We start from the raw sequence: 23,830 nt of genomic DNA on the forward strand, positions 1-23,830 counted from the left end.
AAAAAACACCCCAGACTAATCAAGTTGTGTGTTCTCTTTGTGCTAAACTTTGTGACTGTAGTTTGCTCGATGGGGCTTCAACAAACCTGCTGTGTGCAGAATTGTATGATGGACCACACAGAAAGAATGTGCAGCAATGACAGCATGCATTTGCATTTATTTTCTGGCTCATCTAACATGGTGCATTTTTTTTTAACATGGTTTGCAAAGCTGGGAGGAAGGAAAGCAAAACGGCCATGCCAAAAGAAATAAATCTGTGTAGAAATTGAAAATGTATTATAATAGCTCCAATGAGTATATTGCTTTGATTTAGTATGAGAAAGGGCTGTTGCTGTGTAGTACTTGCTGCCTAATGAAAGCAGCAGAGTCTACAGAGACAGAATTGGGAATAAGACATGCCAAACACCTATTTCCTGTTCTCTAGTTAAATAAAAGTTAGGTAGCCATTCAACTCATGATGTATGGATTACTGTAGAACACAGAACATAGAATAATAGAGTTGGAAGGGACCTCAGAGGTCTTCTAGTCCAACCCTCTGCTTGAGCAGGAAACCCTACACCAATTCAGACAAACAGTTGCCCGGTCTCTTCTTAAAATCCTCCAGTGACAGAGGGCCTACAACTTCTGAAGGCAATCCATTCCATTGGTTAATTGCTGTCAGTGTTAGGAAACTTCCCCTTAGTTCTAGATTGCTTCTCTCCTTGGTAAATCGAATCTGTGTCAATGTCATGGCTTTTTAGGAATTAATCTAGTGGCTGAATTTCTACAGGCTTAATTCTAAAGTCCTTGTACAGAGGTGGGTTTCAGCAAGTTCTGACCAATTCTGCAGAACTGGTAGCGGAAATTTTGAGTAGTTCAGAGAACCGGTAGTAAAAATTCTAACTGGCCCCATCCCCATCTCTTCTCTGCCTCCCAGGTCCCAGCTGATTGGGAGGAAATGGGGATTTTGCAGTAACCTTCCCCTGGATTGGAGAGGGAATAGAGATTTTACAGTTCCTTCCCCTGCCACGCCCATCAAGCCACACTCACCAAGCCATGCCCACAGAACTGGTAGTAAAAATTTTTGAAACCCACTACTGTCCTCGTCACATTCAGTATTTCCTATCTCGACTTTGTCCAACATGTTACAATAGACTAGTATACTGGCAGACCAGGGTATCAGGATTACCAGGGTAACACAGATCATTAATGCAGTAAAAAAAAGATTGGAAGGAAACAGAGGAGAGAGAGAGGAGAGAGGGAGGGAGGGAGGGAGAGGAAGAGAGAAAGAGAAAAGAGAAAGAGAAAGAGAAAGAGAAAGAGAAAGAGAGAGAGAGATCTATATATATGATCCACCAATCAATAAAATAAACACAGACCAGGATTACTCACCTCGTATGTAGCAATGGCCTCTCTATCAAGTTGTTGTGTTACGAAGAGTTCTCCGGTGCCCTCAATGATTTTGAAAATTCCCTTTGGCTCCTGTTCTACTCCTTTCCCCAAAATTCGGAACTTTGAACCCTCCGGCCGGTCGATGTCTATCACCTGTGAAAATTAACAACAAAACCATTATCATTGCAAGCCAAGCATGAGAATGACAATCACGGGAGCCCAGAGATGCAGCGATGGTCACAATGACAAGAACCTGTATTAAATCCCCTTCCTTAGAATTGTTGTAACTTTGGCGGTTGTTCCATTACCAGTACGGGTAGTCCTTGATTTACAATCACAAATTTCCATCGTTAAGAGAATTTTAGCCCCATTTTTTACAACCTTTCTTGCCATGGTTGTTAAGTGAGTCACTGCAGTTGTTAGGATAGTAACGTGGTTGTTAAATGAATCTAGCTTCCCCATTGATCTGCTTGTCAGAAGGTTGCAAAAGGCGACCATATGACCCCAGGACATTACAACTCTCATAAATATGAATCAGTTGCCAAGCGTCCAAATTTTGATCATGTGACCAGGGGTGAAATCTAAAATTTGTTACTACCGGTTCTATGGGCATGACTTGGGGGGGTAATGTGACTGGGTGGGCGTGACCAACTTTTTTTTAACTTTTAAAAGCATTTTTTCTACAACCTCTTCTGCTGAAGAGGTTGTAAAAAAATGCTTTTAAAAGCCTCTGATGATCAGGCAACTCAGCTGGGATCGGCAGAGGGAAAAAAGCTTTTAAAGGGTTCTGATGATCCCAGCTGAGTTGCCTGATTGCCAGAACCTTTTAAAACCATTTTTTCTACAATCTCTTCGGCCGAAGAGGTTGTAAAAAAATGCTTTTAAAAGGTTCTGATAATCCCAACTGAGCCGCGCGATCATCAGAGGCTTTTTTTTTTACTTTTAAAAGCATTTTTTCGGTTGAAGAAAAAATGCTTTTAAAAGTAAAAAAAAACCTTTGATGATCACACGGCTCAGCTGGGCATGCGGGGGGGGGGGGGAAGGTGGGGCAGGGATTTTTGCTACCGGTTCTCCGAACCACCCGCCACCATCGCTACCGGATCGGACAATCCGCAATGGTCAATAAGTGTGAAAAATGGTCATAAGTCACTTTTTTCAATGCCATTGCAACTGCGAATGGTCACGAAACGAATGATTGTAGGTCAAGGACTCCCTGTAACTTCTTAATGTCTCCACGAATTACAGTTCCTTATATCCTTTAGAAAGCTCACAGCTGTGAAATGAAAGTCGTTCCTTTTTAAAAGTATACTAGTTCTATCAAAATGAAGCAGGGTTGCAGATTATTGAAAAGTACCGTCTTTTTTTTTCTTTTTTCTTTTTTAAAGTCACTCATCATCTGAGGATATAATTATAAAAATTATTTCCTACCTTTCTCCCAGGAACTTAGCAACCTGCCTGGTTTTCCTCCCCTCCCCTCTTTCATCCTTACAACTACCCCGTTAAGTATAAATAGAAATTCAGTACTAACATGATTTCAGAGTAGTTATCTGCAAATGAAGGAATTACATCATGAAATAGCAGAGAAGCAATATATTAAGAGGCTTAACAGAGTTTCACAAGGATTAAACAGAGACTAAGGTTCCTTATCAGACAGAAAATGTTAAGCAATTAATCTATATAATGTCTGCGTCTCATTATATGTATAAGTCATTTTTTCCTACATTTTATTTACCTGTCACACGCTAGATTGCCTTTCAGAGATCCAATTCAAAGGCAATTTGGCAGAATTCCTGAACTGGAGAGAGTTTCCAGACTGAATCAGGAAGTCGAACCAAATTGTCAATTCAAATTAGATGCCTTTAGACCAGAGGTCACCAACCTTTCGGACCTCAGGGACTACTAAATCCATAATTGTAAATCCTGCGGACCACTATTTTGAATTTTTAAAAAGATAAATAGTATTTAGTGCAGTATAAAAAAGTGCAAATAATTTTTCTGCGGACCACCAAAATTTTCTCACGGACCACCAGTTGGTGACCGCTGCTTTATTTATTTATTTATTTGCATTTATATCCCGCCCTTCTCCGAAGACTCAGGGCGGCTTACACTATGTCAAGCAATAGTCTTCAACCATTTGTATATTATATACAAAGTCAACTTATTGCCCCCAACAATCTGGGTCCTCATTTTACCTACCTTATAAAGGATGGAAGGCTGAGTCAACCTTGGGCCTGGTGGGACTTGAACCTGCAGTAATTGCAAGCAGCTGCTGTTAATAACAGACTGTCTTAGCAGTCTGAGCCACCAGAGGCTTTAGACCAATTCAAGTACTTTTTGGATTATATGCAAGACCCCTTTCCTCTCCTTTCAAATTCATTCAGAAGTTCTGAAGTGAATCAGGCCAGTTTGAGGAATGATTTTATGGATTGGTTCAAACACTCGGATTGAATTGAAGTTCTAAATTGAAGGAATTCAAACTCTCAGATTGAATCGAAGTTACGAATTTAATTGAATCATGGGTAGAGCTGATTTGCACACGCCTGATAATTTCTACCAAGCATTCCAAAGACACTTAGACTTTTATAAATCTCTGGGTTTTTTTGGTTTTTTTTTAATTTACATTTATATCCCGCCCTTCTCCGAAGACTCAGGGCGGCTTACAGTGTATAAGGCAATAGTCTCGTTCTATTTGTATATTTACAAAGTCAACTTATTGCCCCCCCAACAATCTGGGTCCTCATTTTACCTACCTTATAAAGGATGGAAGGCTGAGTCAACCTCGGGCAGGGCTTGAACCTGCAGTAATTGCAGGCTGCTGTGTTCTAATAACAGGCTTCTAACAGCCTGAGCTATCACGGCCCGATTGTTTGACTGGATGGATCTGTCTACAAGAAGGGCATGATGGCTCAGTGGTTAATAGCAGTGGTGGGATTCAACCAGTTCGCACCACTTCGGGAGAACCGGTTGTTAACTGTCTGAGCAGTTTGGCAAACTGGTTGTTGGAAGAAATCATTAGGGCCGGTTGTTAAATTACTTGAATCCCACCACTGGTTAATAGACTAGAAAGCCCAGGTTTGAGACCCAGCGCCACGCAATGGGGTGAGCTCCCATTCCTGCCTCAGCTCCTGCCCACCTAGCTGTTCAAAAGCATGCAAATGCAAGTAGATAAATACCATATTTTTCACACTATAAGACGGATAGATGCTGGGAGGCAGAGGCAGATTTTTTTTTTCTTGTTTTCCTCCTCTAAAGTTAATGTGCGTCTTATGGTCCAGTGCAAAAAATACAGTAGGTACTACTTCCGTGGCAAGGTAACAATTTCCTTGGGTCTTATGGTGCACTGAGTGTTCTGTGCACTTAGAGTTGGACATGACTGGGCGGGGGAAACCTTTACCTTTGTCTACAATAATCTAGCAGCTCCGGTAGGACACTGATAAGACCCCTCTATCTTTTAGTTGCTAGCCAGTTTCTACTTCTCACTTTGGTACTGACCCATTGGGAACCATGATCTATGAATCCTCTTTAGATCCTGTTGTGGTCCACCAGCAGCCCGTGGACCTGGCAATGGAGCTAGACAGTGAGGAGGCTGGGGAGGACAATTGGTCAGTCCTGGAGTCAGGGGAAGGCCCGGATGAGAGCTCTGCATCAGAGGCAGAGATGGGGCCAGGGCCATCTGGGAGTGATGCACGGACTCCGGAGCCTCCAGAGGCGGACAGCAGAGAGGCAGAGGAACAGGAGGAATCTGTTCCTAATGCACACATGCGAAGAGCTGCCAGAAGGCAAGAGCAGCTGAAGAAAAAAGGACAACTTGGGAGTAAGGCCAGAAGATGATTGGCCACTCCCATAAGGCTTAAAAGAGCAGCAACGAGCTGATGGGTTCTTTGTAGAAAAGCAATGTTGATTTCCGTGCTTCCTGTCAGTGTCTCTTGAACTTTGTGGGGTATTTGCCAAGAAAAGTCTTTGGCAGGTTGCCAAAGACATCAAAGGTTGGTGGCAAGGCTGAAAGACTGGTTATGAAGAATTTTGTTTTGGACGAAGCTGAGAATGAATTAATTCTCAACTGTTTTAATAAAACAAGTTTGTTGAGGACTGAATTGTGTTTAGTAATCATTACTTGGGCCTTGATCACAACAGATCCAGTATGTCAGGCCTGGAAGCCATACTACCTTCAGGATCCTTCAGGATCCAGCCCTGCCACAATCCTACCATGGGAAGTTGGGAGGGGGGATTGCATGAGTGAAGTAGAATTAGCCATAATAAAACTTTGCAGAGGAGTTCAAGGCCATGGTGTCCGTCAGCTATGCTAAGAAGAACGTGGAGGTTGCCTTCTGTACGTGAAGGAGCTGACTGGAGCAGTGGGGGACATGTGGGAGAAGTGGGCAAGGTCTTGAACTTTCTTTTGGGGTGAGGAAAACCCAGAAGCTCTCAGATTTGGATTTTCCCAGATGTGCCAATAGGACATCTCTAATAAAAGTTAGCTTTGAGGAATCACAAGCCTCGGAGTTTGATTTCGTTGGGAGTGTTACTTGGAACCCTGACAGAGTGACTGAAACTCTGTGTAACTCAGTCAACCTATATTGGGCAATTCTTTGAGACAAGAGGCCCAGGTGAGATTTATAGAAGAAGCACCGCAACAAAACCACACATACAAAGCAAGTTTCCAAGAACGGAGATTTTTACTGCTAGCCCTTTCCAAACCCAGCAAATCTATCTATCTATCTACCTATCTCTTCATTTGCTCTCTTTTCCTGCTAGAGCAATTTTGCTCCTTGCCAATTCTTTCCCCCCCCTCTCTCTTCAACACCTGCAAAACAAATTAACCATCCTTCTCGACTGAGGTTTGGAGCAAAACCTGCATGACAAATTAACTTGCCCGTGAACGTGCTTCTCATCCCAAGCAAAGAGTCAAGAGTTCACTCTGCCCATCTGAGAAGGATGTTAGTGACTTAGCACCTACTGTTGGAAGCCATGAACGACAGCATTAACAGAGAAGGAAGAACCCGGGGGTGGGGGGGAGAGAGGCTTGGTTTAATTAGCCACAAGAGGGAGCCACGGGCAGGCAGAAATGAGATAAATGTAGATGCTTTCTAATTAGAATGCAGAGGTTATGGTAGTAGCAGTTCAAAGGACCCGTGCTTCTTCCCTTCTTGCATTAAACATGTACAGCTGCAAAAAAAGGGGATAGGCGTTTTGCAGAAATTAGACTTAATATTTCTGCTGGAAAATGGCAACAAGCAATGGGCAACCTCAGAGGCTTTTTTTTTTTACCCTTGAGACTCGGGAAGGACTTTGGTTGGGCATAGTGGAGTCATCAAAATAAGACCAACATAATATACATGTTTGCTATCATTCTATGGACTAATAGAATAGACTAGACTAGACTAGTCTATTAGGAGCCTCTGTGGCTCAGGCTGCTAATGCAGTCTGTTGTTAACAGCAGCTGCCTGCAATTACTGCAGGTTCTAGTCCCACCAAGCCCAAGGTTGACTCAGTCTTCCATCCTTTATAAGGTAGGTAAAATGAGGACCCAGACTGTTGGGGGCAATAAGTTGACTTTGTATATAAATATACAAATAGAATGAAGACTATTGCCTTACACAATGTAAGCCGCCCTGAGTCTTCGGAGAAGGGCGGGATATAAATGCAAATAAAAAAAACCTAGACTAGAATAGAATAGAATATCAGAGTTGGAAAGGACCTTGGAGGTCTTCTAGTCCAACCCCCTGCTTAGGCAGGAAACCCTACACCACTTCAGACAAATGGTTATCCAACATCTTCTTAAAAACTTCCAATGTTGGAGCATTCACAACTTCTGGTGGCAAGTTGTTCCACTGATTAATTGTTCTCATTGTCAGGAAATTTCTCCTTAGTTCTAAGTTGCTTCTCTCCTTGATTAGTTTCCACCCATGGCTTCTTGTCTTGCTCTCAGGTGCTTTGGAGAACAGCCCGACTCCTTCTTCTTTGTGGCAACCCCAGAGATATTAGAAGACTGCTCTCATGTCTCCCCTAGTCCTTCTTTTCATTAAATTGATACTTGTATGATGGAAGTTTGTTAAAGAGAGATCCAATTTAGAACTAAGGAGAAATTTTCTGATAGTAAGAAGAATCAATCAGTGGAATAGGTTGCCTCCCAGAATTGGGAGTGCTCCATCACTGGAGGTTTTCAAAAATAGACTGGATAATCATTTGACTAAGATTGAATAAGATTCCTGTCTTGAGCAGGTGGTTGGACTAGAAGACCTTTGGGGTCCCTTCCAGCCCTATGATTCTATCTTCCATCTTCTAAAAATTGCTCCAGTGGTTCCAGGGACTTATATTTTCTCTGCTAAGTATGACCAATTCTCTTTCTCCACCATTATGAGTATTCTGTTTATCTACTGGAATATTGTTCCTTAGTTTCTTGGACATTGCAAGTAGATCACGTTTTAATAGATTTATTTTATTTTATTTTTTTATTTATTTTTTCATAACAGTATATATAAGCATTAACATGAAATAACTATATAATATATAAGCATATATATAAGTAAGTAATAACTATATTAATTGGATATAATGAAGAGGAACAAAAGGACAGGGAACAGTAGGCACGTTTGTGCTCTTATGCATGCCCCTTATAGGAATGGGGTGAGGTCAATAGTAGACAGTTTTTGGTTAAAGATTTTGGGATTTTGAGAAGAGACCACAGAGTCAGGTAATGTGTTCCAAGCATTAATAATTCTGTTACAGAAGTCATATTTTCTGCAATCAAGATTGAAGCGGTTAACATTAAGTTTAAATCTGTTGTTTGCTCTTGTATTGTTGTGATTGAAGCTGAAGAAGTTTTCAACAGGATGAACATTGCAATAGAAGATTCTATGAGTTAAACACAGGTCCCGTCGAAGGCGGTGGAGTTCTAAATTTTCTAAACCCAGGATTTCAAGTCTGGTGGCATAAGGTATTTTCTTGTATGCGGAGGAGTGGAAAATTCTTCTTATAAAATATTTCTGGACACGTTCAATTGTGTTGATATCAGAAATGTGGTATGGGTTCCAAACAGGCGAGCTGTATTCAAGAATTGGTCTAGCAAATGTTTTATATGCTCTGGTTGATATATTCTCTGGTAGTGTTTTTGGAAAAGAAGCTACGTAAGATTAGGTTTACAACTCTTAGAGCCTTTTTTGTGATGTAGTTGCAGTGGGCTTTGGCACTTAGATCATTTGATATGAAAACTCCAAGGTCTTTAACAGGGTGGGGGTCATCTGTAAGGTAATGTCCATCAAGCTTGTACTTAGTGTTTTGGTTCTTTTTTCCAATATGTAAGACTGAGCATTTGCTGGTTGAGATTTGGAGTTGCCAAGTTTTAGACCATTCGGCTACAAAGTCAAGGTCTTTTTGAAGGGTAGTTGTGTTATTGGTGGGGTTAAATAGTTTGATATCATCAGCAAAGAGAACACAATTACTTGTGATATGGTCGCAGAGATCGTTGACGTATAATATGAAGAGCGTTGGTCCAAGAATGCTGCCCTGGGGAACGCCACTTTGGACAGGAACAGGATTTGATAGAGCATTGCCAATTTTGACCACTTGGTGTCTATTTGATAGGAAAGCAGATATCCAATTGTGCTTTTAATTGCTGTTTGGTAATGTTTTTTCTTTAATTTCTTTCTTCATCTCCTTGGGATCTTTTACAAGGAAGGGCACTACTTGAATAAAACTATGGTCATTATCACTATTCCCTCTTATTATTCAATAAAAGATTAACATGTCAGATGGAATCAAATTAAGTTGGCAAACGTCACATCCTTAACTAATTAGGCTCCCTTTAAATAATTAAAAAGCAACCCCCCCCACCAATTAATCAATTAATTATTTTTCAATGTATGTCAGTCCAAAATTGACGAAGATGGAATTACCGTTTTAGAAGAGATCTTACGGTACTACTCTCTTGCTGTTCAGTACGAGAGAATCATACCATGATGGCTAACTTAGTTGGGATTCTGGTTTCTTTTTGAAGCCATGGCAGGAATCACAATTACTGCTTGGACAGCAAGTGGAGATTGTATCCTGGGGTGTCTTGGCCAGCTTTTGAGTTATGACTCAACTGGGTGAAGGCATTGGTAAGCAATGACTTGGTTGGATTACTGTAGTGTGCTCTACTTAGGGCTTCCTTTGGCGATGACCTAGAAGCCAAAACTGGTCCACAATATGGCACCCAGATTATTGATGAGTCAACACCCCTTGAGAAGTTGCTGTACTGAATACCAAGCTCTACACAAGGTAGCCATTCTTAATTAAATCAGACAATACCTTTCTGGATTCAAATCTATCCATCTAGGGAGAATCTCCCAAGAAGACCCAAGAAGAATCTTCTCCTTACTTGACCTGAAATTAGTAGGACATGGATGATATATAGGACTCCTCTATGGTAGACTCCACACTCTTAAAATCTCTACCTCCATATTTGTAAAATGCACTCTTCTGTAGGCCTCCTCCATCTTTGCCTCTGATGCAGAGCCCTCATCCAGGCCTTCCCTTGATTCCAGGTCTGACCCATTGTACTCCCCAGCCTTCTCACTGTCCGACTCCACTGCTAGCTCCGTGGGCTGCTGACAGACCACAACAATGTTACTTAGTAATAACATTAGTAAGAAGAAGAATATTTCCTGACAGTTAGAACAATTAATCAGTGGAACATCTTGCCTCCAGAAGTTGTGAGTGCTCCAACACTGGAAGTTTTTAAGAAGATGTTGGAGAACCATTTGTCTGAAGTGGTGTAGGGTTTCCTGCCTAAGCAGGAGTAGAAGACCTCCAAGGTCTCTTCCAACTCTGCTATTCTATTCTATGTGCAAAAGGTTATCGTTGACATGTTTCTTACCACTTGCTTCAAACTAACTCTAAATATTTTCCTTACGCGTTCGTGAGTTTAATAAGGAAAGAAATGCTTCTCTTTTACGTTGACAAGTAGAAAAGTCATACAAACAAGAGTTAAGTAGGGAAAGTTTAACCCAGCAAAGAAAAATGTAACACTGGTTCTTCAACTTTCTTTCTTTTTTCTTTTTTTGTATATTTCCTTCTTCAAATTTAATTAGATTTTTTTTCCCCTCTCCCTCCACAGCTTATATTCAATGTCACATCCCCAAGGGTCAATTTTAATTGGGAGATATATGTGACTGAAGAGGCTGTTCTAATTTTACTCTTTTAAATGCAGAATAATGAAAAAAATAAAATAAAATAAAAACCTGGAATATCTGCCGGGCAAAGCAGTTCCTTAATTTTATGTCCTCCCATCCCCCCGCCAAGGCTTCCAACAGGTTCTTGAACCCAGAAGAGGCAGACCAGGTCATATTGGTGCCTCAGGCAGGGAATCCAAATGAAACCACCACAGGGACAATAAACAAAATAATTGACAACTTGGTGCCTGTTCTTAGTCTCTGAAACCCATCTGAACCTGTCCAATGGCAGAGGAAGACAGCACATTACCATAAAAGAATAGATAGTTGAGGGAAAACTTTAGCAACAGCTCAAAATCTAATCAATTCTTTGCGTAATCACATTATGACAGCACTGTGGAGTTATCCCAAACTTCTTCTTTTACTTCCAGGTTCACCTGATTTACATATCGACCAAAGAAAAACACACTGGTCAGACTGGGGCATAGCAATTGGAACAACACTTAGACTTATACACCGATTCACAGTGCCTTACAGAGTCGCCCTCTTGCCCCCAACAATCTGGGTCCTCATTTTACCCACCTCGGAAGGATGGAAGGCTGAGTGAAGTTTGAGTTGGTTGGGATCAAATTCCTGGTAGTGGGCAGAGCTAGCTTGCAATATGGCATTCTAACCACTGTACCACCAAGGAAGGGAGGGAGGGAAGGAGGAAGGGAGAGAGGGAGGGAGGGAGGGAGGAAGGACTAGCAATAGCAGTTAGGTTTATATACTACTTCACAGTGCTATACAGCCCTCTCTAAGCGGTTTACAGAGTCACCCTCTTGCCCCCAACAATCTGGGACCTCCTTTTATCCACCTCAGTATGATGGAAGGCTGAGTCAACTTTTGAGTCGGCCAGGACTGAACTCCTGCCAGTAGACAGAGCTAACTTGCAATATGGCATTCTTACCATCGTGGAAGGAAGGAAGGAAGGAAGGAAGGAAGGAAGGAAGGAAAAGGAAGAGCAATAGTAATAACACTTAGACTTATATACCGCTTCACAGTGCTTTACAGCCCTCCTTAAGCAGTTTACAGAGTCAGCCTCTTGCATCCAACAATCTGGGTCCTCATGTTACCCACGTCAGAAAGATGGAAGGCTGAGTCAATTTTGAGTCTCAATAGCTGTGGGTAGAGTTAGCTTGCAATATTGCATTCTAACCATTGGGTCACTTGGCACGTTGGTACATGCAACAACAGATTGTTGACATTGTTGTTTCTTCCAGTGTTGGAGCTATTAAATCTACAGTCCATGTTGTTTTGTTTTGTCAGTCGTACAGAGACATCTGGTTTTTGCCTTATAGCTTCCATAATAAAATTCCCAGGATACTCAAATGGATTTTACTTAGTTCTTCTCTAAAAGGAATTGTCGTGTCCCACTCCTCCGCTGACGGCCGGGTCAGGGAAATCCGAATCAGGCTTGCCTCTGCAGCTCTGCCCAAAGTCTTAGCAAAGTCCTCAGAGCAGGCAGGAGACAAGAAAGTGACTTCAGCAAGATAAGTTCGACTTTGCCTGACTCAGAGACTGCCAGAAAGCAGATCCTTTATATAGGCCATGGGGTGTGGCTCCATGACTCAGCACTCATTAAGGCCTGCCCCTCCCTTCCTTCTGTTGCCTCCGCCTATCCAGTCTTCTGATGCGAGGGTCACTCCAATCAGCAGCTGTTGGAAATAAACTTTCCTCAGGCTCACATGCTGTGGAGGAGGGGGAGGGGTCTAGCTGCTCCGTTTGCCTGGGCATGGAGCCAGGGCTGGGGCCGGGGGGTGCTCCCTCCTCTGCAGCCTGCTTGGGCATGGAGCCAGGGCTGGGGCCGGGAGATGCCCCCTCCTCAGCTTGTCTGGGCATGGAGCCAGGGCTGGGGCCGGGAGGACATTCTTCAGCGTTCGGAAGCAGATAAGCAGACCCCGGCTGTGGTGAGAGCGGGCAAGACACAACAGGAATACATCCATCATATTCCGTACAGTTATGCTTTATAGTTTGTAAAATTCAGAAGAGATTAGTGAGCTAGTGTCAGGATATTGTCAGTTTGTCGTTCTATTGTCCATCCTAGGTGCTTTGCTGTTTCCTATCGGATGGTCAGTCTAAGGACGTATTTATCCATTTTCCCATCCTTTGGAAAAGGAGTAGCATGATGCAAACCAACCTACTTCCTTGCTTCCTTCCTTCCTTCCTTCCTTCCTTCCTCCCTCCCTCCCTCCCTCCCTCCCATTAAGGAAGCCATGTTACATTATAATTTCTGCTTCTTACAAATGCAGATTTCAAAAAGAAAACATCGTTTCTACACCACCCACTCCATCCTTCATTTCTATAATATTTAATGCATTTTGTTATTAAATCAAAATAAGGTAAATTACTTTGCTCATCTTTCATTCTCTCTCTCTCTCTCTCTCCCCCTCCCCCCCCTCTCTGTAGCATTATTTTTTGCTAACACAAAATAAGCTATACAAAGTTTTTTAAAAGGTTTTTTTTTTGTAATGGAACAAGTCCTGTACTAAAACCTTGGTGCCTGGAGGCATCACAGGACCAAGACCCGGAGAAAATCTTTGAAGTAAGATAATCCAATAGGAACATGAATTTAAAGATGTAAACATGCATAACTCTGCTTTAACATTCCTCACTGTATGCCAAATATTTCTGCAGCACCCTAAACAGAGAGATGACAAATTCCTTTCGCTGCGGTCGGCTGACAGGCTTATGGCTCTGGAAATTTCTGTTCTTCTATTTCCAAGCATGGCGAACATTATAAAAAGAGGACCAAATTCCACCCAATCTCACCTCAAGTCCTTTAGATCAGGGGCCTCCAACCTTGGCAACTTTAAACCTGGAAGACTTCAACTCCCAGAATTCCCCAGGCAGCAAAGCTGGCTGGGGAATTCTGGGAGTTGAAGTCCGTCAGGCATAAAATTGCCAAAGTTGGAGACCTCTGCTTTAGATGATCCATGAACCATCAAAACCTTAATCATCCATACTATGGATCATTAAAATTTCTCTAATCGTTGGACGCATTCCCAACCTTCTTTTTACAAAGGGAAAACCATCCAGAGTAAATCTCTTGCAGCTGAAAGAACCGGCTTCAGGTGGGGACTGTTATCTACCATTCCTTCAATGCCTTCCTTGTAGTGAATTATCTCGACTTCTCCATGCTTTGTACGTAAAGACAATTCCTTAGTGTTTGTCTATGCAGCATACCGTCCACAGATCTAATTACAGATTTTCTTCAGTCATTAGTTCCATTAGGAATCAAATCCATGGCTCCTACCCACAAGGTCAAGGAGGAAGAGTTCTTAGCTAATTGTTTCTCTCCATAGTAGTAATTTATCTAGAGGTTACAAATTGGGGATGGAGACATTGCAATCAAGAATGCCAGACTATTCCTCTGGAGCAGTTTAACACCTCAAACATTTTAGTAGGTCATTCTTTTAACACTTCACATTATTTGTTAATCATCTGCTTGTGCCTACAGGAAGTCAAACTAACAGAGTTGGGAGAGTCCTTGGAGATCTTCTAACCCAACCTCCTGTTCATACAGGAAACCCTATAACATTTCAGACAAATGGTTGTCCGATCTCTTCTTAATAACCTCCAGTGATGGAGCTCGCAGAACTTCTGGAGGCAAGCCGTTCCACTTGTTCTCATTGTCTGGAAATTTCTCCTTAATCCCAGGTTGCTTCTCTCCTTGATTAGTTTCCATCCGTTGCTTTTTGTCCTGCCTTCAAGGGCTTTGGAGAATAGTTGACAACCCCCCCCCCTTTCCTGTGGCAACTCTTCAAATATTGGAAGATGCTATCATGTCACCCCTAGTCCTTTTCTTGGTTAAACTAGACATACCCAATTCCAGCACTGTTCTTCGTAAGTCCTCAATTTATGACTACAATTGGGACCACACCTGGAATACTGCCTCCAGGTTTAGTCACCACATTACAAAAAAGATGTTGAGACTTCGGAAAAATTGCAACTATGATGATTAAAGGCCTGGAGACTAGAACATATGAAGAATGGTTGTAGGATTTGGTTTGGCTAATCTGGAGAAAAGAAGGACAAGGTGGGACATGATAGCAATATTTCCAGTATTTGAGGGGCTGCCACAAAGAAGAGGAGGTCAAGTTATTCTCCAAAGTCCCACAAGGCAGGACAAGAAACAGTGGTTGGAAACTAACCAAGGAGAGAAGCAACCTGGAATTAAGGAGAAACTTCTTAACGGTGAAGACAATTAACCAGTGGAAGGGCTTGTCTTCAGAGGTTGCGGGTGCTCCATCATTGAAGGTTTTTAAGAAGAAACTAGGCAGTTACTTGTCTGAAATTGTATAGGATCTCCTGCTTTAGCAGGGGGCTGGACTAGAAGACCTCCAAGGTCCCTTCGAGGTCTATTCTGATTCTGACCAGAATTTCTGTTGTTGAGCAAGATATGGAGTCAGTTGGGCTCTAAAACGGTCACTAAATGAACTGTTGTAAGTCAAGGACTACCTCTATTGGGAAGAGACTCAGAGAGATACCTTTCCAAATCCCAGGAGTATAAGGGATGGATGCATTGCATAATCAGATTATCTCACAATATAAATAAAATCTCAGGAAAAGTAATTGAAGGTTTTCTGCGGAGTTGATTTCCTGGTCCAGTCTATCCAATGAGGTTGACATTAATCTTGCAAGTCTCAAATTTCACTTCAGTGCCAAAATATAATGAGAACATGCTGTTTGGGAAAAGACCGAGCACGGTGGCAAATTTATAATAGTCATTTTGTATCTGCTTTAAATTATCCAATTTTTTCTACCTCTTTCGACATCATATTCCTCCTCGTTTTCAAAATGCTGTTGGATATAAATAAATGAGGCTTTTCGCTGCTCAAAAACCACTATTTAATTTACGTGGCAGAAACACGCTAAATAAACGTTTGCGGGCTAAAAACATTAAATCAATAAATTCATTTGCATAAAATTGGCTTTAGTGAATATTAAAAGGCACTTTTCACAGATACTGTTTTTTGGGGGAAAAATAGTCGCCTGATTTTAATGCCATTACTTACAGTCACTAATAGCAATCTCCCTTACTGCAGGATAATATGCGGTCCAAAAATATACGTTTTTGATTATGCAAAAATTGGGATTTTATATTATATCTGTCAAGCTTTGAAATCCTCATGAAAGTTCCTATAATAAGAAACCAATTTGAGCTAATACTGTCATTTGGCAATCATGATATCAAATGTTTCTTTTGCTTAATAACAAGATAGATTTAGATGCAGCCGAGAGAAAATTGTTAAGTCTGAAAGTCTTCCATTTCCTGCTCCCCAACTTAACTGGCAACCCTAAATGAAGTCATTTTGTGTGGTCCCGAGCTTAATTCTGAAATTGCTTTAGATAATCATCTTAATTTCAGCCTTTGGAAAAAGCGATAGAGGAAGAACAGGGAGGAAGAAAAGCATGAGAGAGAAAAAAAAGATAAAGATATAAGTCATTAGCATGAGAGAGGTTGAGATTGGAATATATCATATGGTTTCTACCTGACCAACTACTGGAATAAAATGTGGCCCCAGAAAATTCTCTGTGCAGGAATATAGACCTTATATATTTTTTTTTAAAAAGGTATGTTTTTATTACTTTTATAAGTAATTCATATAACACAGAGAATATACTTAATAGTTCTTCTTTCTCCTATTTTCCCCAGAACAACAACTGGCCCAAAGTCACCCCGCTAGCTTTCATGAATAAGGCGGGACTAGAACTCACAATCCTCTGGTAATTGGCCCAAAGAGACTCAGCTGGCATTTATGCCTAAGGAGGGACTAGAACTCACTGTCTCCTGGTGATTGGCCCAAAGACACTCAGCTGGCATTTATGCCTAAGGAGGGACTAGAACTCACTGTCTCCTGGTGATTGGCCCAAAGTCACCCAAGACAGCTTTCATGGCTAAAGTAGGGCTAGAATTCATACTCACCTGGTAGCTGGCTGATTTTCATGCTTAAGGTAGGACTAGAATTCACTGTCTCCTGGTGATTGGCCTAGCCAACTTTCTTGCCTAAGGTGGGACTAGAACTCACTGTCTCCTGGTTTCTAGATCAGCACCTTCACCACTACACCAAACTGCCTTACTGCCCGCTGAAGAATTCCTATTTTTGTTCTATAGTTGTTGCATGGATACATGGCTTTTTCACACAAAAAGACACATACACACACACACACACACTCACCTGTTCCCAGATTATCTCCAACTATTCCTGGCCGGGAGTTTATTTCATATTAACTTTATCGTGATACATTTCTTAAATCCTTTTATTTTGCTCTCGTTTTGGGGAAAACTTGGCGTTTTATCTTACATTTTGCATGCGTGCTTCTCACTCTTTCCTTTTTCTTTGTTCATCTTTACCTACACACTCACACTCATAATCTATACACACCTCCTTTGAAATACCTGCACACCAGTAGTGGGTTGCTACTGGTTCACCCCGGATCGGACAAACCAGTACTGGTGGCGGTGATGGTAGGAGGCTCAAGTGCGTGCCCACGAGCAAACCGATAGCGACCAAAATTGAAACCCACTACTGCTGCACACACACACAAACACACACACACAGAGAAATTACTTTGAAGTATGGGATGGATGGGGTCTCCAGCCAAGTGCAGAAAAACTGTCATCAAGTTTAAAAAAAAATAGAAAGAGAAATCACTTATAGATTTGTAAAAATTATTGCTCCCCACCCCCATTTTACTGTGGGATAATTCTGGGTAGTTTACAATTTTAAAAATGATAAAAACTGTAACAAAACCTAAAACACATGAACGAAATACTGTAAAGATCCAATTATGGAGGTTTTTTTTGTTTTGGGTTTGTTTGTTTGTTTGTTTTTGCAAAAATTACATAGCATTTCTAAAGATAAACCCTTTCTTAACCAGCTGGTTAAAATCCAGTGTGTGTAAGAATGTTTATTATATGTCATGATTCTAAATCCATTTGCAGGTTGAAGCCTTCATTTAATCCTTGGCCTTTGGTGGTGATTTCAGACAAATCACACCTTGCTTGTTTCGTTTTTCCCACCTTATATAATAAAAAATGATAGTGTGATATTGCTGTTTACAATCTGTAGCTAGCCTGTAAAAACGTTTCCTTGGAACTTGGTGACACTTGGGGGAACATAAGCCCGATTGATCTAAATGATTGACTTTCCTTCCAAAGTGTTTCTGAATTACTGAAACTAAACCAAAGTTTCAGGAACCTGAATTGGAGGCCTTGCAGGTAATTTTTCACAGAAGGGAGGGATACTTCCTTAATATATATTTTTTCTCTCAATTTACTTCAAGGATACAAGCTCAACATCCACAATAAATCTCAGGGTCATTAGCTTCTGAGATGATGGGACAAATACAATTTACTTTTGACTTATGACTGTAACTTTGTTGCTTGTATCCTTACTATTTATACTGATATTGATTGTTTCCTGATTGCTTTTTTGTAGCCTATGACTATCATGAAGTGTTATACCTTATGATTCTTGATTAAGGTATCTTTTCTTTTATGTACACTGAGAGCATATGCACCAAGACAAATTCCTTGTGTGTCTAATCACGCTTGGCCAATAAAAAATTCTATTCTATTCTATTCTATTCTATTCTATTCTATTCTATTCTATTCTATTCTATTCTATTCTATTCTATTCCTACCCTACCCTACCTTAGCCTATTCTACCCTACCCTACCCTACCCTACCCTACCCTACCCTACCCTATTCTATTCTATTCTACCCTATCCTATCCTACCCTACTCTACCCTACCCTACCCTATTCTATTCTATTCTACCCTACCCTACCCTACCCTACCCTACCCTACCCTACCCTACCCTACCCTACCCTACCCTATTCTATTCTATTCTATTCTATTCTATTCTATTCTATTCTATTCTATTCTATTCTATTCCATTCCATTCCATTCCATTCCATTCCATTCCATTTTTATCCTCAGAAAGCCCTTTGCTGTGTTTTTTCTTTGGTGGGGTGGAAGTAATTCTGAGGTTTAGCTACAGCAATGATTCTCAAACTTGGCAACTTTAAGAGACGTGGACTTGGCCAGCATGTCCAATTTTGTGCAGAAGAACCTGTTGTTAGGACCAGAGGATTTTCTAAGAAATTGGAAGCATTTTAAAGATAAAGAATGCAGCCGCCCCTCCCTCGTTTCTCTTTCTTTGAGGTGCGGTTGCTTTGTTGGCTGGCAGAATGAAATATGACATGTTCTGACAACCTCTTATGAAATACCAGAACAGCTAACACTTTATTATTTGTAGCGAGACATGACAACCATAAATATAAAGTTTAAAGGACCATAAAGGCTGTGTAAAAAGAAACTATAAATCAAGGAAGGAAGGAAGGAAGGAAGGAAGGGAGGGAGGGAGGGAGGGAGGAGAAGCTGAAGGGAAATGAAGGGAGGAAAGGAAGGAAGTGGAACAATGGATAGAAGGAAGGAAGGTAGGAAAAACCAATGGGGAAAAGAAGGGAGGGAGGGCAGGAAGAAAGGAAGGGGAAAAGAAAAGAGGGAGGATGAAGGAAGAAGGTGTAACACAACAGGGTGGGTTCTACTTACCTTTACTACTGGTTCGCAACGGGACTGCGCACGCATATGCTCAGAAGCTTCTGCACATGCACAGATCACCCATGATGATGCTGTGGCGGGTGGGTGGAACCTCCCACCGGTTTTACTACCAGTTCTAAAGAACCTGACTGAACCAGGAGCAACCCACCACTGGAACACAAGATTCTGTAGTATCTTTGTTTAATTTACCTTCCACACCTACACTCTTGATTCAAAATTTAAGGAGAATGTCAGGTGACTCAAACCATCCACTCTGTTGTGGTCTGCCAGAAGCCTGTGGAGCTGGCAGCGGAATCAGACAGTGAGGAAGCTGGGGAGGACCATGGGCTAGTCCTGGATTCAGGGGAAGGCCCAGACGAGGGCTCTGCATCGGAGGCAGAGATGGGGCCAGGGCCATCTGGGAGAGATGCGCGGACTCTGGAGTCTCCAGAGGTGGACAGCAGAGAGGCAGAGGAACAGGAGTATCCTGTTCCTAGTGCATGCATGCAAAGAGCTGCCAGAAAGCAAGAGCAGCTAAAGCAAAAAGGACGACTCAGGAGTAAGGCCAGGAGATGATTGGCCTCTCCCATAAGGCTTAAAAAAGCAGCAATGGCTCTTGGACTCTTTGTAGGAAAGCAACATTGCTGCAATTGTTTCTTGTCTCCTGTTTGTGAACTTCATGGGGTTCTTGCCAAGAAAAACCTTTGGCAGGATGCCAAAGAAGACAAAGGTTTGTGATAAGGCCAAAGGACTGTTTCTGAAGGACTTTGTTTTGGGCTTAATTTGGACGAAGCTGAGAGTGAAGTAATTCTCAGCTGTTGTAATAACGTATGTTTGTTTAGGACTGATTGTGTCTGGTAATAACTACTTGGGCCTGGGTCACAACAGTCTTCTTTTAATACTGCTTCGCTCTCACAACCAAGAAATATAGATCCTTCCTTTTTCCTGTCTCTCTCCTTCTTTTACAAGTGAACTACATGGTCCTATGAATTCTGGGCAGTCAAGGGAGCTCCTATTTTCCTATGATCTTCTGGACAGAGACAAAAGCCATCCCGCAGAGAAGTGGTAGCCTACAAGGAGTTTACTCTTGCTTCCCGGGCAACATTCAACATCCTTTCTCTGGCCTCTCAAATAACCGAAGGAGAGCTCAACGGAAAATCAAGGGATCTCCATTCCTTCTCGGGAAATAATATATCTATTAATTTCAATCCTCAGAGGATAGTTTTACATGTATTTAACTCTGTGTTTTGATTTTTCTCCCCCTTTTTTTTCTTTCATCAAAGATTATTTTAAATGACTTGGTTCATGTCTGTTTTTAGCTTGGCAGGTTACAGGCTAAATTTAAATTGACCACAAAACTGCCTCATTTTTTTCCCCCTGTGAAATATATATATATATATATATTTCCCTTTATTTTTTTCTTTGATGGATAGCTCGTCTTTGGTACTGACACATAAGTTCATTAAAAGTCCATCAGCTTCCCGCTAGAACTGCCAAGAGACCCAGACATTGATTTAAATCATCTTTGCAGTTTCTTAAGGCGTGGCGGCCTTCCCGCCTCTGTTTGACGCAAACGGCACTGATTAAAACGCGGATGCAGAAAAACAGCATTTCCGAAAGAGGAAGCCGTTGATGTTAACGTGTCTTTCAGCCGGGCTAACGGAAGAACTCGTAATGAGTTCTGCAAAGGAGCATCATGGTGGACTGATGGACTATTTGACACCAGGAGCCAAGATATGTTTCGGTGGGTTTGACAGGCACGCTGCCTCGCTGCAAAAGTATTGGGATTCGCCTCTCCTTTTTCTCCAGGGGGAAGGGCTGATAATACCTCTATTGTTATTTTTGAATGCAGGAATGCAGATTGGTTAAAGTATGTAATGAGAGGAATTGTGGCAGGGCTGAATGAATCCTCCAAAGAAACGATAGGTACAATTTCTATACTTTGCCTCTGGTCTTCCTTGAAGCATCTCCCCCCTCCCTCTTACACACACACAATCTTCTTTCTTTCCTTCCCTCCCTCCCTTCCATCCATTCACTTCCTTCCTTCCTTCTTCCCTCCCTTCCTCCCTCCCTCCGTCCATCCCAACCTGTCTCCTTCCTTCCTTCCTTCCTTCCTTCCTTCCTTCCTTCCTTCCTTCCTTCCTTCCATCCATCCATCCATCCATCCATCCTTCCTTCCATCCATCCATCTTAACCAACTCTGGGTGGTTGCCAGTCAAATAATTTGTTTGTATTTCAACTTCTGGGGTATTAACAAAACCTATTTCCTGGAGTACAACAAAATACTTGAAATATGCCAGGAAATACAACCAGGACAGAACTCTTAAATTACCCTGAATGCTTCAGTGTTTAGACTGTTGCCTTTCAGGGTTCACTTCATTCCTCTTTAACAAAGTCGATTTCTGTCTGTGTTTAAAAAAGAGATTATCCAGTAGTAAAGGGACCTACAACCCCTCTATAGTGTCCATTTTTTTCAGATCAAAGTATCATAAAGTTGTCAGATGCTCTTGTGTGCTAATGGAACCACAAGCTTGATAAAATTCTTTTTCCACTCAAGAAATGAGTAAGCGTTAGTAAACTTTGTAATTTGCACAATTATTCAGTCATATACACAGTGCCCCACTTCTTTATTTAAAAAAGATCTACATAAAAATTTGTGCATTTACAAACTAGTTATAAAACGTGTCTTTTCTCAAAAAAACAAAAACAACAACAACAACAAAAACCCCTATTTCCACCCAAGACACGATTGGCTGTTTAACATTTTAATTTCAAGTTTTCGTTGAACCAAGAAGTACATTGGAGTCTTTGGGAATCACAATAGGCCAAGTTAATAAGGCTGCCGTCCAACGGAAACCCATTTGCAAATAATCCTCTTTAAACACATTCGGACCTATTTCTGAATAAGCGAGTCTCAGACTGCAATGCAAGTTATGGAATTTGTAACGACTGAATCCTTCTGACATCCCTAAGCGATTTGATGAGAAACTACTGAAGCTGAAATCCGGGCACTGAACATACAAACTGTCGTTGGCCAATTCTTGAAGTGAACATTAAAATAAGCTTTTTTTTATCGACCTCAAATAAGTAGTTGTCCCAAACGCCTGTCAATAATCAGAGTGACATCTCATTTCTCACCCTAGTCGTAAAAGAGGCACGATTTGCTTGATTCAACAAGTTCAAGAAGGGTTTTTTTTTTATTTGCCTCTGATGTGCATCCATCAGCATGTTTGCGGCCCTTTCCATAGAGGCATTGTTCGCATTGGCTTCCCAGACAAACGTCCTTTGAGAGAGGTGTAATGATGACACTACATTGAATTGAAACTCAAGGATGTAAAATCAATTGGAATCGTGGTCAAAGAAAACTCATTCTTTTGTAAAACAAAGAAACCAGAATGTTATGTGCTGTTCGAATTTCTGTCTTTGAAAAATGGTTCTGCTTTTCGTTAATATTGATTGGGTGAAATAACTAAAGAGCTATAGTCTCTTTACTCTCTGTCTCTCTGTCTCTCTGTCTCTCTGTCTCTCTGTCTCTCTCTCTCTCTCTCTCTCATACACACACACACAAACTTTCTTTCCCTCCTTCTCTTCTTCCCGCCTTCCCTTTCTCCCACTTCAGAAAACAAGCTCATATTTGCAATTTATATTCTCTCCCCCTCTCTCTCATCTAACCGTCCAGCCATCCTTCCTTGTTGTTAAATGCATATGGGTCAAACAGTGGTAGCACTGTTGGGAGATGGGGGGATTTTCCCATTGGGGGAATGAGGGACACGACAGCACTGTTCCAATATTTGAGGGCCTCCTACAAAGATCAGGAGTCAAGCTATTTTTCCAAAGCACCAATATGCAAGACATATTTTTGGAATGGTTGGAAACTAACCAAGAAGAGAAGCAACCTTAGAACTAAGGAGAAGTTTCCTAAAGGTGAGAGCAATCAACCAATGGAATAACTTGCCTTCAGAAGTCGTGTGGGCTCCATCACTGGAGGCTTTCAAAAAAAGACTGGGCAATCCTTTGTCTGAAATGATATGGGGTCTCTTGCTTTGAGCAGGGGGTTGGACTAGAAGACCTCTGAAGTTCCTTCCAACTATTTCGTAGCCTTGAACTATGCCATCTACTGTATGTTCCGGCCTATGCTTATTTCATAAAATTATTTACCAAAACATTCTACCTGTAAATGAGTACTTTAATTTTAAGCATAATAACACAAGGGCTATCAATAGACTCAAACTCAATGTAATTCACTCTACTCTTGATTGTAGGAAAGATGACTTCTGCAACAGAGTAGTCAATGTCTGGAACATTCTACCTGATCCTGTTGTTAGTCTCTCTAATGCCCATACCTTTTACCGTAAACTGTCTACCATGGACCTTTCATGTTTCTTAAGAGGTCCCTAAGGGGGCGTGCATAAGCGCACCAGCATGCCTACCATCCCTGTCCTACTGTCCCCATTTATATGTAATTATTCTATGTCTTTATGGCTAGGTTTTGCCTATTTATATCCTTTTATTTGTGCCAATATTTTTCATGTGTCCATGTCTATGTCTACTCTGTTACTTGTTTCCTTATACTTGTTGACAAATAAATAAATAATAATAATCTCAGTTGACTGAGAGTCATATTTAATGAATACAGTAAATAATAATAGCTCCATTATTCTATGGGAAGGAATAGAGTTAAATGTCAGATTGATTGATTGATTGATTGATTGATTTCT

At 41.3% G+C, this 23,830-nt stretch overlaps 1 protein-coding gene across 1 annotated transcript in view; it reads right to left on the bottom strand.

The window, feature by feature from the left end:
* The window catches only part of CDH13 (cadherin 13), a 567,998-nt gene that overhangs the window by 260,439 nt on the left and 283,729 nt on the right, over positions 1–23,830 (bottom strand). Inside the window, exon 5 of the mRNA XM_058155303.1 lies at positions 1,372–1,524. Within this exon, the coding sequence (XP_058011286.1) occupies positions 1,372–1,524 (153 nt within the window). The remainder of the gene's footprint in view (positions 1–1,371; positions 1,525–23,830) is intronic.

Source organism: Ahaetulla prasina, chromosome 12 (assembly GCF_028640845.1).
Source record: "Ahaetulla prasina isolate Xishuangbanna chromosome 12, ASM2864084v1, whole genome shotgun sequence".
Lineage (NCBI taxonomy): Eukaryota > Metazoa > Chordata > Lepidosauria > Squamata > Colubridae > Ahaetulla > Ahaetulla prasina.